At 46.6% G+C, this 15,679-nt stretch overlaps 1 protein-coding gene across 3 annotated transcripts in view; it reads right to left on the bottom strand.

Annotated features, from left to right (window-relative positions):
• Positions 1-15,679, bottom strand: part of KCND3 (potassium voltage-gated channel subfamily D member 3) — a 232,773-nt gene that overhangs the window by 14,819 nt on the left and 202,275 nt on the right. For all 3 annotated transcript variants that reach the window (XM_029229348.1, XM_029229347.1, XM_029229346.1), the window contains one exon: positions 2,465-2,627. In XM_029229348.1, the coding sequence (XP_029085181.1) occupies positions 2,465-2,627 (163 nt within the window). The remainder of the gene's footprint in view (positions 1-2,464; positions 2,628-15,679) is intronic.

Genomic DNA, 15,679 nt, shown 5'->3' with positions numbered 1-15,679 from the left:
TGGATGGAAGAATCAATACTGTGAAAATGACTATACTACCCAAAGCATTCTACAGATTCAATGCAATCCCTATCAAACTACCAATGGCATTTTTCATGGAACTAGAACAAAAAATCTTAAAATTTGTGTGGAGACACAAGAGACCCTGAATAGCCAAAGCAGTCTTGAGGGAAAAAAATGGAGCTGCAGGAATGAGACTCCCTGACTTTAGACTATACTACAAAGCTACAGTAATCAAGACAATATGGTACTGGCACAAAAACAGAAACATAGATCAATGGAACAAGATAGAAAGTCCAGAGATAAACCCATGCACCTATGGTCAACTAATCTATGACAAAGGAGGCAGGATATACAATGGAGAAAAGACAGTCTCTTCAATAAGTGGTGCTGGGAAAACTGGACAGCTACATGTAAAAGAATGAAATTAGAACACTCCCTAACACCATACACAAAAATAAACTCAAAATGGATTAGAGACCTAAATGTAAGACCGTACACTATAAAACTCTTAGAGGAAAACATAGGAAGAACACTCTTCGACATAAATCACAGCAAGATTTTTTTATCCACCTCTTAGAGTAATGGAAATAAAACCAAAAATAAACAAATGGGACCTAATGAAACTTAAAAGCTTTTGCACAGCAAAGGAAACCATTAACAAGACAAAAAGACAACCCTCAGAATGGGAGAAAATATTTGCAAACAAATCAATGGACAAAGGATTAATCTCCAAAATATATACAGCACATGCAGCTCAATATTAATAAAACAAACAACCCAATCCAAAAATGGGCAGAAGACCTAAATAGACATTTCTCCAAAGAAGACATACAGATGGCCAAGAAGCACATGAAAAGCTGCTCAGCATCACTAATTATTAGAGAAATGCAAATCAATATTACAATGAGGTATCACTTCACACCAGTTAGAATGGGCATCATCAGAAAATCTACAAACAACAAATGCTGGAGAGGGTATGGAGAAAAGGGAACCCTCTTGCACTGTTTGTGGGAATGTAAATTGATACAGCCACTATGGAGAACAGTATGGAGGTTCCTTAAAAAACTAAAAATAAAATTACCATATGATCCAGCAATCCCACTACTGGGCACATACCCAGAGAAAAGCATAATTCAAAAAGACACATGCACCCCAATGTTCATTGCAGCTCTATTTACAATAGCCAGGTCATGGAAGCAACCTAAATGCCCGTGGACAGACGAATGGATAAAGAAGATGTGGTACATATATACAATGGAATATTACTCAGCCATAAAAAGGAACAAAATTGGGTCATTTGTTGAGATGTGGATGGATCTAGAGACTGTCATACAGAGTGAAGTAAGTCAGAAAGAGAAAAACAAATATCGTATATAAATGCATATATGCGGAACCTAGAAAAATGGTACAGATGAACCAGTTTGCAGGGCAGAAATTGAGACACAGATGTAGAGAACAAACGTATGGACACCAAGGGGGGAAAGTGGCTGGGGGGATGGTGTGTGGTGGTGGGATGAATTGGGAGATTGGGATTTACATGCGCACACTGATGTGTATAAAATTGATGACTAATAAGAACCTACTGTATAAAAAAATAAATAAAATAAAATTCAAAAATTAAAAAAAAAAGCTGAATACATAAAAAAAAAAAAAAAGGAGTAAAAGGAAAAGCTGCCCCCTGGGTCCAAGAACCTTCACCAGCCAGATGCCCTAAAAATGCAGAGAAATAACATTTGGCTGAGAGGGTGAGGTATTTTGGGTAGAAGGTGGCGGCCAGTCATGAAAGGAGGCTTCTGTCTTGGCACCAAAGCCTTCAGACATCTTTCATCATCCTGTGGTGAGAGGGCACTCATCCTGCCCTGCCTTCCTAAGCCGTGTTCACTGGACATCACTGAAAACTTTTCCAGGACCCATGGTTAATCTCCTGACCGTCAACTGCAGTTCCGTGCCTTATCCTATGATATCATGAGGTGACTAAAGCCCGCTGTGCCATTTGTCCCTGAACTCAATGGCCTCAGAATGTTCTCCTTTCAGAGTATTCATTTTTCTTTTTAGCAAATTTATTTTTGTCACTTTGTTTCGCATAGGCTATTACAGAGTACTGAAAAGCAATTATGTTCCCCAGTAAGCTCTTGTCTGGGAAAGGGAAGAGACCGGGCACTACCCAGAGTTGATGGCTGAGATCTTGGAAGAGGAGCCAGGTCCCAAGGAAACTGCACAGAATATCTTCCGAAAGGGAGAACAGCAGCTTGTGGATAATTGAGGGTTTGCTGTCTTGTGCAGCTGTCTGGGGCTGAAATGCAGGTTACTGGTAGGTAGGAAGGCACTTGGCGCTGCTTTACCTTCCAAAGCTAGAGGCCATCTGCGCAGTGATTCTCCCAGGAGCTCCTTGTGACAACAGCACAAGGCCAAGAGCACCCTCCCTGGTGCTGCCTGCCCCCTTCCCGGGTCTGAGGCTTACCTTTTGTGCCCTGCGTTTATCAGCTCTCTGATTCTGGTGGTAAATCCGGCTGAAGTTGGAAACGATCACAGGGACCGGCAGGGCAATGACGAGGACACCGCTCAGGGAACAGATGGAGCCGAAGATCTTCCCTGCGATCGTCTTGGGCACCATGTCTCCATATCTGAGAGACAGAAAGAGAAATGGGTGTAAGGAAGAAGGGCCATTTGGGAAACAAGTCAGGCTTCCCTGCCAATCATTCACTCCTTCACTCAACAATTGTTTAGAGTGCCTACTGTGTGCCAGGTACTGTGATAGGACCCGGGAGTGAACAAAATAGACAAGATCCTTATGTTCACGGAGCCAACATCCTACCAGGGGAAGACGGTAAAGTGAATATATAAAAACACTGTGACTTCTGGCTGTTTCTATGAAGAGAACAGAGATGGGTGCTGTGCCAGGTTGGGGGAGTGTGGTCAGGAAAGGCGTCTCTGAGGAGGTAACATTTAAGCTAAGATCTGAAGGTAAAGGATCCAGCCAGGCAACAGCCTTGGGGAAGAGTGTGCCAGGTAGCAGGAACAGAAAGGATGGAGGCCCTGAGGTAAGAGGGGGCTCGGCCTGTTCTAGGAACAGTGAAAGGGCTAGCGGGGCTGGCGCACAGGGCGGGTGGCGGGTTCTACAAGAGGAAACTGAGGCGGCAGGTGGGAGGCCAGACCATGCAGGGTCTAGTGGGCCACGACGAGGAGCGTGGGTTTCATCCAAGTGCAAAGAGGAGCCGTGGATGATTTTGAAGCAGAACACAATTTCATTTTTGATAACAAAACGATGAATAATAAACCGCCTTCTATTCATGTGGAGGTTTATAATTTCCAAAACACTTTTACACATTTGCCTCACATAAGCTCCATGAACCCTGTGAGCTTGGAACCCCGATCCCCATTGTACAGATGCAGGAAACGAGGCTCAGAGGCATGAAGTGGGTTGTCCATGTTTGGGTACACCTGGGAGTAAAACACACTCCTCTTACTCTCATCTCTTTTCTACTAGCCATGCTGTCTTAGAGGGGACCATGAGCTCCAAATCGCAGCCCCTTAAGCCGTGAAGCCACTTTGGGACAGTGCCGGCTACTCTCAGAGCTCAGAGAAACTTCACACCTTGGCAGCTGCCCCCTGGGACCAGCCTGCCCTGGTTCCTGCTCAGCCCCAGGCAAGCAGGCCAGAGCCTCTCTCCTCCAATCAATAAGATACGGTCCACAGCGGTTAAGTGTTTAGCCTCTTCTTTATTGAGTTAATTTAAAGGCCAAGTTAAGAAAAGCTGTGATGACTCCTTTGGCCAAAGCCAGAAACACCATCTCCCCCACCTCTGTGCCCTCTGGGTGTCTGGAGCAGAAACTGGCTTAGGGTGACCAGGAATTGTTGCTACTGAAATTGTCAGGCTCCAAGTCACTTGTCCTGAGGGGCCCAGGTGTCCTGAGGGGCCCAGGTGTCCTGGGGTCCAGAGAGGCTGTGGAAAGGGATGGGGGAGCCATTTCAGAACTATGAAGTCCTCACCTCCTAACACTAAGGGCTTTGTGGAGGATGTGCAGTGATTGACACATACTTGGCGAGTGGACGAATGATCTCATTTAAGCCTCTCAACACCCTATGAAGTTGGCTCCCGTTTTGAGGACCATCTTCCTTCTCCTTGTGTCCAGGCCCTTTGTTCTGGCTCAAGCTGTCTCAGTCACACCACTGACAGTAAGGCCTGCGAGAGCTCCTTCTGGGAACTTTGATGCTAGGTTTGCCTTCTCTGCCATGATGCTCAGGAGTGGCTTCCGGTGAAGTGGTCGAGAATTCGGCTTCCGAAGTTGGACAATATGGGTTCAAGACTCACCCAGCTCCACCCTAAAATAACTGTGACCTTTAGGCTTCAGTTTCTTTGTCTCGAAAATGAAGATAATAAGAGTAACCTAGGTCATAATCCTATTGAGACGTATACAGCTCTACAAACGATAAATACTTTTACTTTTACCTAGACAGTCTGCAAACCATGGTCTCTGTTGCCGAGAAGCTGATTATTCCAAGTTCAAATCATCCCAGTGATGAAGAAAAGGGGGCTGCCCTGGAAGTGAATCATGTTAGCTGGGGTTTTCAGATGACATGATTGAAAGGTGGACATTGGGTACGTGACCATGGGTGAAAACAAAGCGTGGCGGGAGTATGTAAGAATAGCGTCAGGAAGGCTACATTTCAGTGACGGAGGTGGTGAAAAATGCTAAGGACAACAGGAATGTTGTTTCATCCACTGGAAGGAAAGCTGTGCCTTCTGCTAGGCAGATGGTCTGCTGGAAACAGATGACAGAGAGAAAGCTGAACAACGCAACTCGCATGCGCTCTCTGCCTTCTCCACCGAGAAGAGCATGCTTTATCTTGGGAAGGCCAGGACAAATGTGGAAAAACAAAGATCCAGAGCTTAAGGTAGGGGAGGGGAGAGCAGGTGAGTGGCCAGCTGTCTTCAGTGGATTCCCATCACAGGCCCAGCTGGATCCTACGCCAGGAGACAGGGGGAATGTGCAGAGGGCGTTATAGAACCACTTCCCATGATGGCTGAGAAATCATGACGCAGCAGAGAAACACCAGGAGACCAGAGATGGAAAACTACTGTATCAATATATTTAAAGAAAAGGAAAGGAGGTCTGAGGAACCACAGACCAGCAGGCTTGGCCTCCATCAATTCTGCCATCCAGTTGCGGGCAGAATTTGAGAGTGGATTGTTAAGTGGACAGCGTGAGAACAGTTGGAAAATAAGCTGCACTGGTTCATTAAACACATCTTGCCAGATGACCCTTATTTCCTGTTTGGAGAGGGTTAACTGGCTGGTGGATCAGGAGACCGCTACAGACCTACTGCATCATCGTTGCAGCAAGGTGTGTGCTTGCCCCCGTTCTCTGTACCCTGGACAAGCTAGAGGAATGTGGAGGGGACTGCAGCGTGGCTGGCAGGGGCTGAACAGCCATCTCGAGTCTTCCGGCCCTTCTCAAAGATAAACAGAAATGGTCCCAGGACAGCAAAGGAAGTTCCTGGTTTTCATGTTGGAAGGGTCTCCTTCAATGAAAGAGTAAATGGGCAAGCGAAATAAAGAAGGGATCTAAAGTTAGGTCTCTAGTGGTGCATTCCAGAATTTTTTTAACAACTCATGTAAGGCCAGAAGGAGGCAGTGTGGCCTAATGATTGAGAGAGGAATCAGCTCTGGGTTGAACCCGAACCCAACGTTACTTACCAAATAGTTAAGTGTCCTTAGCGAAGTTATGTAACCTGAGCCTCTACCAATATAAATGGGTTTTACAAACCTAACTTACAAGGTTGTTGTGATAATTAATGAGATAATTCAAAAGCACCACTTGATGCTGTATCTGGGTAAATGTAAATTCTCTATAAAAATAGCCAGTGTGGTAGGCATCGATTGTTTTGTCTGCTAATAACCTACACCCTCCTAGGAACTGAACCCCTCCCCTCCTCATTACAACATAAACTCTGTCCAGAGGCGCTGGGTCTCAGAGGAGCTGCCATATTCTTACAAGCCTTCCCCAATGTCTCTGCTCCCACTGGCCACAGGTAGTAAATTCAGAATAGGCATCTGACTCAAGCTGGGTCAATGAGTTCTTTCCTGGATTCATTTTTAAACAGCTTTATGGAGATACAATTTAAATACCATAAAATTCATCCACTTAAATCATAAAATTCAATGGTTTTTAGTGTATTTACAAAGTTGTTTTACCATCACTGGAGTCTAACTTAGAGCACTGTCATCACCCCCAGTAGAAACCTAGCACCCATCAGCAGTCAGTGACCATTGTACACCTCACCCTTCAGCCCTAGGCAACCACTAATCTACTTTCTGTCTCTATGGATTTCCTTCTTTTGGACATTTAATATAAATGGAATCATACAGTATGTGGCCCCTTGCGCCTGACTTCTTTCACTTAGCATAATGTGCTAAGGGTTCAAGGTTCGCCCATGTTGTAGCATGTGTCAGTACTTCATTCCTTTCTTATGGCTGACTAATATCTCATCGTATGGATAGACCACATTTTGTTTACTCATTCATCAGTTGAGGGACATTTGGATTGTTTCTACTTTTTGGCTATTATGAATAAACTCTGCTATGAAAATTTGTGTACAAATTTTGGTGGGGATATATGTTTTCATTTCTCTGGGACTCATATGGTAACTCTATGTTTACCAGTTTGAGGAACTGGTGAACTGTTTTCTAAAGTGGCTGTGTCACTTTACAATCCCACTAGCTATAAATTAGGGTTCCAATTTCTCCATATCTTCACCAACACTTGTTACCATTTGTCTTTTGATCCTAGCTGTCCTAGTGGGTGTGACATGGTATCTCATTGTGTTTTGTTTTTGTTTGTGTTTTTTGTTTTTGCGGCACGTGGGCCTCTCACTCTTGCGGCCTCTCCCGTTGCGGAGCACAGGCTCCGGACGCGCAAGCTCAGCGGCCATGGCTCACGGGCCCAGCCGCTCCATGGCATGTGGAATCCTCCCGGACTGGGGCACGAACCCGTGTCCCCTGCATCGGCAGGCGGACTCTCAACCACTGCGCCACCAGGGAAGCCCTGTGTTGGTTTTTTTTAACATGTTTTTAAAAACTGAAATATAGTTAATTTAGAATGTTGTGTGAATTTCAGGTGTACAGCAAAGTGATTCAGTTATATATATAATATATATTATATTTAATATGTATATTATTTTTCAGATTCTTTTCCCTTAAAGGTTATTACAAGATATTGAATATAGTTCCCTGTGCTATATAGTAGGTCCTTGTTTTTTATCTATTTTATATATAGTAGCATGGATCTAATCCCAAATCCCTAAATTGTCTCTCTCCCTCCCACCTCCACTATCCCCTTTGGTAATCATAAGTTTGTTTTCTATGTCTGTGAGTCTATTTCTGTTTTGTTAATAAGTTCTTTTGTATCGTTATTTTTAGATTCTACATATAAGTGATATCATATGATATTTGTCCTTGTCTGTCTTACTTCACTTAATATGATAATTTCTAGGTCCATCTGTGTTGCTGCAAATGGCATTATTTCACTCATTTTTATGGCTGAGTAATATTTCATTGTATATATGTACCACATCTTCTTTACCCACTCATCTGTCAATGGACATTTAGGTTGCTTCCATGTCTTGGCTATTGTGAATAGTGACTGGGGTGCATGTATCTTTTTGAATTAGAATTTTCTCCAGATATATGCCCAGGAGTGGAATTGCAGGATCATATGGTAACTCTAGTTTGAATTTCTCATTGTGGGTTTGATTTGCATTTACACTGTTGGCTAATGATGTTGGTCAATTATTTTCTCCTCCCCTGGATTTTTACCCTTGAGATCAGATCAATCTCTTTCTTTCTTTCTTTCTTTTTTAAAAATTAATTAATTAATTAAATTTATTTTTTGGCTGCATTGGGTCTTCATTGCTGGGCGCAGGCTTTCTCTAGTTGCGGCGAGCAGAGGTTACTCTTCGTTGCGGTGCGCAGGCTTCTCATTGCAGTAGCTTCTCTTGTTGCAGAGCACGGGCTCTAGGCGTGTGAGCTTCAGTAGTTGTGGCACGCGAGCTCAGTAGTTGTTGCTCCCGGGCTCTAGAGTGCAGGCTCAGAAGTTGTGGTGCATGGGCTTAGTTGCTCCGTGGCATGTGAGATCTTCCCAGACCAGGGCTCGAACCCATGTTGCCTGTATTGGCAGGTGGATTCTTTTTTTTTTTTTTTTTTTTGCGGTAAGCGGGCCTCTCGCTGTTGTGGCCTCTCCCGTTGCGGAGCACAGGCTCCGGACGCGTAGGCTCAGCGGCCATGGCTCACGGGCCCAGCCGCTCCGCGGCATGTGGGATCTTCCCAGACCGGGGCACGAACCCTTGTCCCCTGCATCGGCAGGCGGACTCTCAACCACTGCGCCACCAGGGAAGCCCGGCAGGTGGATTCTTAACCGCTGCACCACCAGGGAAGTCCCAATCTCTTTCACAGAAGTGGAAACTGCAACTAATAAAGCTCTGGAGCTGTTGGTAGCCATGCTTTCTGCCATTGGGAAAAGCCAGATTGTAGTTAGAAAGGGAGCATGCCGACAGTAGAAAGAGATGAGAGGTGGAAAGGGAAATCTGATGGAGGTTCGAGTTCCTGTCCTAATTCTTACTGATGACCAGCTTTACTTTTGACTTTCCTGTGGCTTGGTTGTGCAAGCCTTCTTTTGACTCTGCATACTAACAAATTATTGCTTTTGTTTAACCTCCTTCCATTTGGTTCCTATGACAACGACAATGATGATAATGATGGTGATGATGGTGATGATGCTGGTGATGATGCTGGTGATGATGAGGCTATGACTGATTATTTTTAATCAAGCTCTTCAGATTTCTAAGTGACAGCACTACTATGAATTGACGTCTTTTGAAGTCAAAAGGATTTTTAACATGTTGTAATCGTGGGTGAAATCAACCAGATTAATTTTAACAAAGATAAATGACAACACCAGCATTTTGATTCAAATAATCAATGACTTGTATAGCTGATGAGAGAGACCAGCTTAAAAGCCATCCAAGTTAAAAATCACTGGGGGGAATTAAGTTTAACATAGCCACCAGTGTAACGCAGCTGCTAAAGACCTAATGCCGCCTTAGGCTGGACTGATAGGAGTACATAGCCCAGAAAAAGGGAGTGGGTGTTCAGACTGTGCTCCTTGGTGCAGACCACTTCTAGGCCACTGTGTGGAGTTCTGGGCTCTACATATTGTATAGGATATGATTAACTGGGTCACATCCAGAGAAGGGAGGGGGGGAGGGGCAATTGTCTGGAAATCCTCTCATAGGGGAAACGATCAAAGGGACAGGATCGTTTGGCCTAAGAAGAGGGGATGAAGAATGGAAGGATGAAAGGGAACAGTGTACTAGAGACTGTGCTAGGAACTTTGGCATCACTGGGTCTCACAAAAGCCCTGTCAAGTAGGGCTGAGGAGCCGGTCCTGAGAGGACAGCAACTTGTTCAAGGTCCTCAAGTAGTAAGAGGCGGAACTGAATGGGTTAAAACCCAGGTCAGTCTGTTTCCATTGTCCTGCTCTGTCCCTCACATCCCGCTTCTCCAGAGGAGTGGGTGGTCATGGGAGAGGGCTCAGAGGAGTCAGCTGGCGCTCACCCCCTTCTCAGCATCTCTGCCCACTCAGTGGTAGCAGTACAGCATAGTGGGTAAGAGTGTGCACTCTGGGCAGCAGACTATCTGGGGCAAGTCCTGGCTCTACCACTTGTTAGCTGGGTGACTCTTGTGCAAGTTACTTCTTTGTCCTCAGTTTCCCGGGACCGATAAAATAATAGTACCTACATCACAGAGTTGTTGTGAGGGATAAGATGAGTTACCATTTGTCAAGGGCTCAATTCTGGCACATATTAAGAACTTATTATAAATGTTTATTAAATAAATCCTAGGCCCAGACCACTGTCGTTTCTCGACTGGACTTCTGCAAAAGCCCCGTAACCAGACACGTCACTTGCACTTCTGTTTCCCTTTAATTCACAGAGAACCATAGTGTTAGAGTGCAAATCCAAGCACATCATTCCCTTGCTAAATCACTTCAATAAATGTTGGTCGAATGTGTGAGTTAATGAAGAAAACATACCTTTTCGTAATGTTTTTGCAAAGACTAAATTCCCGTTACACGGTAAACGCTCACTAGACAGCAGCTGTCAGGATTGTAATGACTGTGATGGGCAGTGCCCTTTGTCCCACGGCCCTCCTGGGCCCACCTGGGCAGGAATACTGAAGTGCTGGAGCTGACAGTGATTCTCTAAGTCCTCGTGGCCTCTCTGGCCTATTTTCTCCGTGGAATTTTGAGGAAGGAAAGGGGTGAGGAAAGAAAACACAGAAAATGTCGTGGCCTAGAAAAAAAATTTTTTAAGCCATAGCCTTATTTCCTTTCTGTCTTCCTCGTTTCAGGCAAATAAGGACTCCCCTCCCCCACCTCCCATCCTGGCTCTGAGGGTGGAGAAACGTAAGGTACAAGAAAGCCTCTCCTGGGGGTGACATGCCATGTATAGGGGAGCTGTGACGCTCAGCCCAGACCTAGGACTCACACGCAGCCCTTAACTGGGGCCAGCGTGGAGCCAGCTGTCTGCTCCTGACTGCGTGGGGCTCAGGGGCTCCCTGCTTCTCTTCCAGCACATCCTCGGTGGCCCTCAGTGAAGTCTGGGCTATGGCAAGAGCAGGGAAGCTCACCCTCCTAATATGGAAAGCTAATTACTTTGTATTAGGGCTTAGGGATAATTAAACTTTTTATCTGAACTTGAGCTGCACGAAACACCGGCCTTGTACAATTAATTGCTACCTTCATTCCCTCCTCCAGGGGCTGAGAGATAAGTGCAAGCCAAGCTCCCCCGTCTGATTCTGTCTTCCTCTCAGGTAGGGGTAAGGCTGCCCAGCTGGTGGGGAGTGCATTCTTTACTGGAGGCCCGGCCACCGCCCATTCGGGGTCCAGCTGCTGGGAGCTCTGACACGGAGGCACGTCCTCGGTGAGTTTCTGCAGGGAGGAGGTCTCCGCCTCACTGCTACACCCACTTCTATCCCCACCTTCTCCACTGAGATGCCCCTGAACTTGGCTTCCGCCTTTGCTCCTAGAGCCTCCGGTGCTGGAGACGCAGATGTGGATGAAAGCTGTCCTCGTGGCTCGGGTCAGGGTGAGCAGGGGAGTTAGGGCAGCCTAGGCACCACAGCGGTTCCAGTACTCAGAACCCTGGGGCTGCCTCCTTGTCCGGGGGCAAAGGACAATGGTAGACCACCCCGGAGGACACAAAAGACACCAGCCTGGCTGATAAGTTCACCCCGTGAGGAACATCTGGTCAGCCCCGTTTCATGTCCAAATCCCCTCCTACAAAGCAGCACTGCTGTAATCTTTTTTTTTTTTTTTTTGAGCTCTTAAATCATGTCAGGTACTGCAAATACATGATCTCGTTTGTTCCTCCCAGCAACCCTAAGCAATAGATGCAATGATTACCTTCATTTTACAGGTGAGGAAACTGAGGCACAGAGTAATTAAGTAACTGGGCTAGCCCGCTGCAGACCCGGGACGTGCATCAAGCCTCTCAGATTTCAAAGCCCCTACACACACTACTAGTTACGACAGCCCAAAGCCATGGTCCCCGAGGAGCCAACATGGTGGGCAGCAGTCTGGTTAAAGAGCAAGGGGGTACTTCAGAGGTGTCTGGATCTAGGGCAGCTGCCTAACCACGCCCCTGCGCTGCTGATTCTCGAGGAGGGGGACTTGGGGAATGAAATGAAAGCCCCGTATTACTCTTCCTTCCTACAGCATGTCCCTCCTCCCCCGAAATAAAACCACCACATCTCTGATCACCACCCTACAGCTAGACACTCTCCTGGGCTCACCTGCAAAGTGAGCCCCAGCACCAAGCCTGGAGCCCAAAGGATGGGTTGGCATTTTGGAACCTTGAGGTTCCTCTGAAGACCTTGGGGGGCTGGACCCAGAGAGGAGAGCTGAGGCTCAGAGCAGGGGACTTTATTAACCATCACAGTGACAATTCAGTAATAGTTTATTTTTACTTAGCATCAATATGTGTCATTCAATCTTCATAACAACCTTATGAGGTATAATTAGCCCCCTTTTTGAGATGAGGAAACCGAAGTTCCGAGAAGTTAACATGCTCAGGATCACCGGCCAATCCAAGCCAGTATTCCGAATTGGGCTTGTCTGACTGCAGAGCACCCTCTTTCTTACTATGCCCTACTGCAGGAGGAGAGAGATGAGCCAGAGGATCTGGCTAGTCCACAGGAGAAAACAGCTTCAAGAAAATGGAGACACTTTCAAAGTGGTGTGAGCCCAGACACCCTGCTGGGAAGCTCTCAGCTGCTAAGGGAGGAGTTCTGGGTTCTGCCAGCAAAGAATCCTGGGCAAGGGGCATGTGTGACCTCTCCAGGACTTTGCTGTGGTTGGCCTGCCCTCAGGGGCACAGCCGGCCACAGCTGCAGGCTCTTGGCCACTGGGAGTCTGTGGTGATAACCTCCTTATTTTGCCACCTCAGTAGCAATTGTGCTGGATGACAAAGCTGTTCTTCTAATCCAGGCTTCTCAGACTTTAGTGTGCATCGGAATTGCGTGGAAGGCTTGTCAAAACTTCTGATTGTGTAGGTCTGGAGAAGACCTGAGAATATGCATTCTAACCAAGTACCTAAGTGACACTGATGCTGGTGAGCTGGGACCACACTTTGAGGACCACTGCTCTCAACCATCCTCTCTCCGGAGGTCGCAGATCTTCAGACGCACAGAATGTCAGAGCCAGAAAATGGTGGCAGCAACCAAACTCAGACCAGTCACTGCACCTAGGAGGACACTGAGAGCCCAAGGTCATAAATCAGTTGAGAGCCGGCCTGATCACTGGAGGAATGCCCTGCCCGTCGTGTGTACTCCACACACACCAACCTGCATGGGCCCACAGCTTCTATCCCATCTCTCTGGATTGATTGATTCATCAAACCCCTGCTGGGTGTCTGCCTTGTGTCTGTCACTCTGCTAGGTGCTGGGGATACAAAGCCAGATAGACATGTCTCTTGCCCTTAAGGAGCTTATGATCTCATAGGGGAGATAGACAAGAAAATCATGATGATTGTTCAGTGTCCTTACACTACAGGAAGGTTGTATACAGGGTCCTGTGTGAGCACTAAGGAGGGACCTCTAAATCAAGCTGGAGGGTGGTCAGAGGACCTCCCAGAGGCAGTGGCACAGGCCAGTTTCATGAACCATAAAGCAGTAGGGCTTGCCTACTATAAGGAATGACTGGAACTGTAAGGAATTCCTGGCTGGAGGAAGATGAGGAAGTTAGGCTGGAGAGGTGGTCACATGAACTTTCTCCTGGGTTAATCTGAGGAATCTGAACTTTCTCCTAAAGTAAGGTGATTAAATATTCATCTTTGAAAGAGCACTCTGAAGCAGAGTGGAGGATGGGTTGGATGGGGATGAAGGGAAACAAGTTAAGAGGCCGCTGCACCAGTCCAGGCAGGAAATAATGATGCCGGAACCAAGGCAATGGCAGTGGGGATGGGACGGAGGAGATAGACACAGATCATTTAGGAAGCAAAACCTGGGGGACTTGGTAACTGACTCAGTGTGAGGGTGAAGGGAAGGGAGGGACCCCGGGGGGCACTCAGGCTTGGAGCATGGGGCAAACCCTGTGTACATCTCAGCCAAGCTCCCACCCTCCCTTGCTGTCTACACTCTGCACACTGAACTTATCTCTGCTCCCGGAGGCATCAGGCTCCTCCTTGACTTCAAGCCTTTAGCCAGGCCCTCCTCTCTCCTGGGAACTCTTTCTCTTTCCCAGGCAACAGCTACCCATCTTTCCAGATGCTGTTCAAATGTCACCTCCCTCAGGCTCTCAAGTTTCACTCATTCCTGTGTCTTTCCATCTCCATCAGACCCCTTACGCCTTTATGCCTTGCTATACCTTTTGGAATGGCTGTTTTTGCCATTGGCAAAAGTGTAATCTGAGCACAGGGCTCTCTATCTCTGCATCCCCAGAGCCTGGCATGTTGCAATGTGCACAATAGGGACTCAACACTCAGAGTGAATAAGAGAGAAAGCAGCAACTCTGGTATGTGTTCCATGGACTGTAGGGGCCTCCGGGACTGACTCCTGGGATCAGACTGCAGGCTCCAGGAGGGCGGAGGCACATGTGCCTGGCACATGGTAGGCACTCAGGGTATTTGCTGAATGAGTGGATGAACTATGAACAGATCAGCAGTGGAACTGCTGACCCCAGCAGATCAGACCATCAGGGAGCCCTTCGGCTGCAAAACATCTAAATCCTGAATCAAATACACTTTTTGAGGGATTGTTGAGTTCACTCGAAGTAGGGGAAATGTAATTTACCCCTATTAAAAAGGAACAAACCACAAGGGAAAATCACAGCTGGGAGGAGGGTGCAGTAAACAGAGGAAGGGACACCGTTGCTCTGAGGGCATGTGCCAACGACAGCCCGGTGACCTGGGACCCATCACTGGGAAACTGAACCTTGGCCCAATGGCAAAAAGGAACTTTCTCAGAGTTTTCCACTGAAGCCAGGCCCAGCACTTGGGCTGAAGTGCTCCCAAGATGGTAGTACTACCTAGCTTATGGGCAAACCCGATTTAAATCCTGTCCGGAGGAAAACACCTTTAACTGGGGCCTTCGGGATTCCTACAGATTAAAATCATGTAAATGTGAGTTTGCTTAAAAAAATCACAAGGAAGCAAGCAACCATGAGTGAGAGTCAACAGAAAAAAAGCAAAGAGTAGATTTAGACTCCCCCGACCCCAACTAAAGAACTTCAGATACTGGAATTGGTAGATGCAGAAGAGTTACATATGGAAATAATTTTTTTTTTTCAAAATAAAGGATGGAATCACAAAGATGAACTACAATAGACCGGTGTCAGGAACCACCAAGCAGATATGAAAAAGAATCAAGTGGAGCTTCTAGAACTGAAAAAGTGAAATGCTAAAATTAACTATGAACATAATGCCTTAAACAGACTGGTTATCCCTAACGAGTTCAGCTTCTGGAGTAGACCTCGTCTCCTCTATCTAATCCTTAAGTACCCTCATGTTGTCACTGGGTCCAAATAGTCCTCCTAGCTGAGTCTATTCCTATCACGACTAGTAGGAGGACAGTAAAGACCAAGGAGCGGCCTGCAGCAGCCATGTCACCAAAAGAGGTGGTCGCTGTAGTCACATCATGGTGTTGATTCCTGTAAAGACACAATCCCTTTAGCTCACACAGCTCCCGGGAAAGAGACACTAACACGGATGAAAATACAGAGGATAAGCAGACAGCAAACCAGTGTTATAACTAGACAGGAATGGTGCCAGCCACCTTCGTATAAACACCAGGGAAGGAGATGATGACTGGTCTCCTGTCAATGAGAAAATAGTCAAATGAAAATCGGAATTTGGTTATTTCTGGTGGCATTTCCTAAATACCCAGTCAGTGGTTCCCTGCTCTCTGAGTGGGCTTGCTCCGAGTGTGTTCTGCAAGGACATTTATCCTTTGGAAGGAAGAAGTCGAGGGACCACCCTGCCCTGACTGGACCCAGCTCTGGGGACGAGCCTCATCAGACCTGGAGGGGGCCCGTGCCCTGACTCGTCACCTTGGCACAGTCAAAGTACTAGCCCCCATCTATTTTTTTTGTTCTTCAGTAACTTTATTATTATTATTTTTACA

Source organism: Monodon monoceros, unplaced genomic scaffold, assembly GCF_005190385.1.
Source record: "Monodon monoceros isolate NGI ecotype Baffin Bay Population unplaced genomic scaffold, NGI_Narwhal_1 Super_Scaffold_18, whole genome shotgun sequence".
In the NCBI taxonomy this organism is placed as follows: domain Eukaryota; kingdom Metazoa; phylum Chordata; class Mammalia; order Artiodactyla; family Monodontidae; genus Monodon; species Monodon monoceros.
Note: the sequence above shows the minus strand (reverse complement) of the source record. Positions and strands in the feature narration are given on the sequence as shown.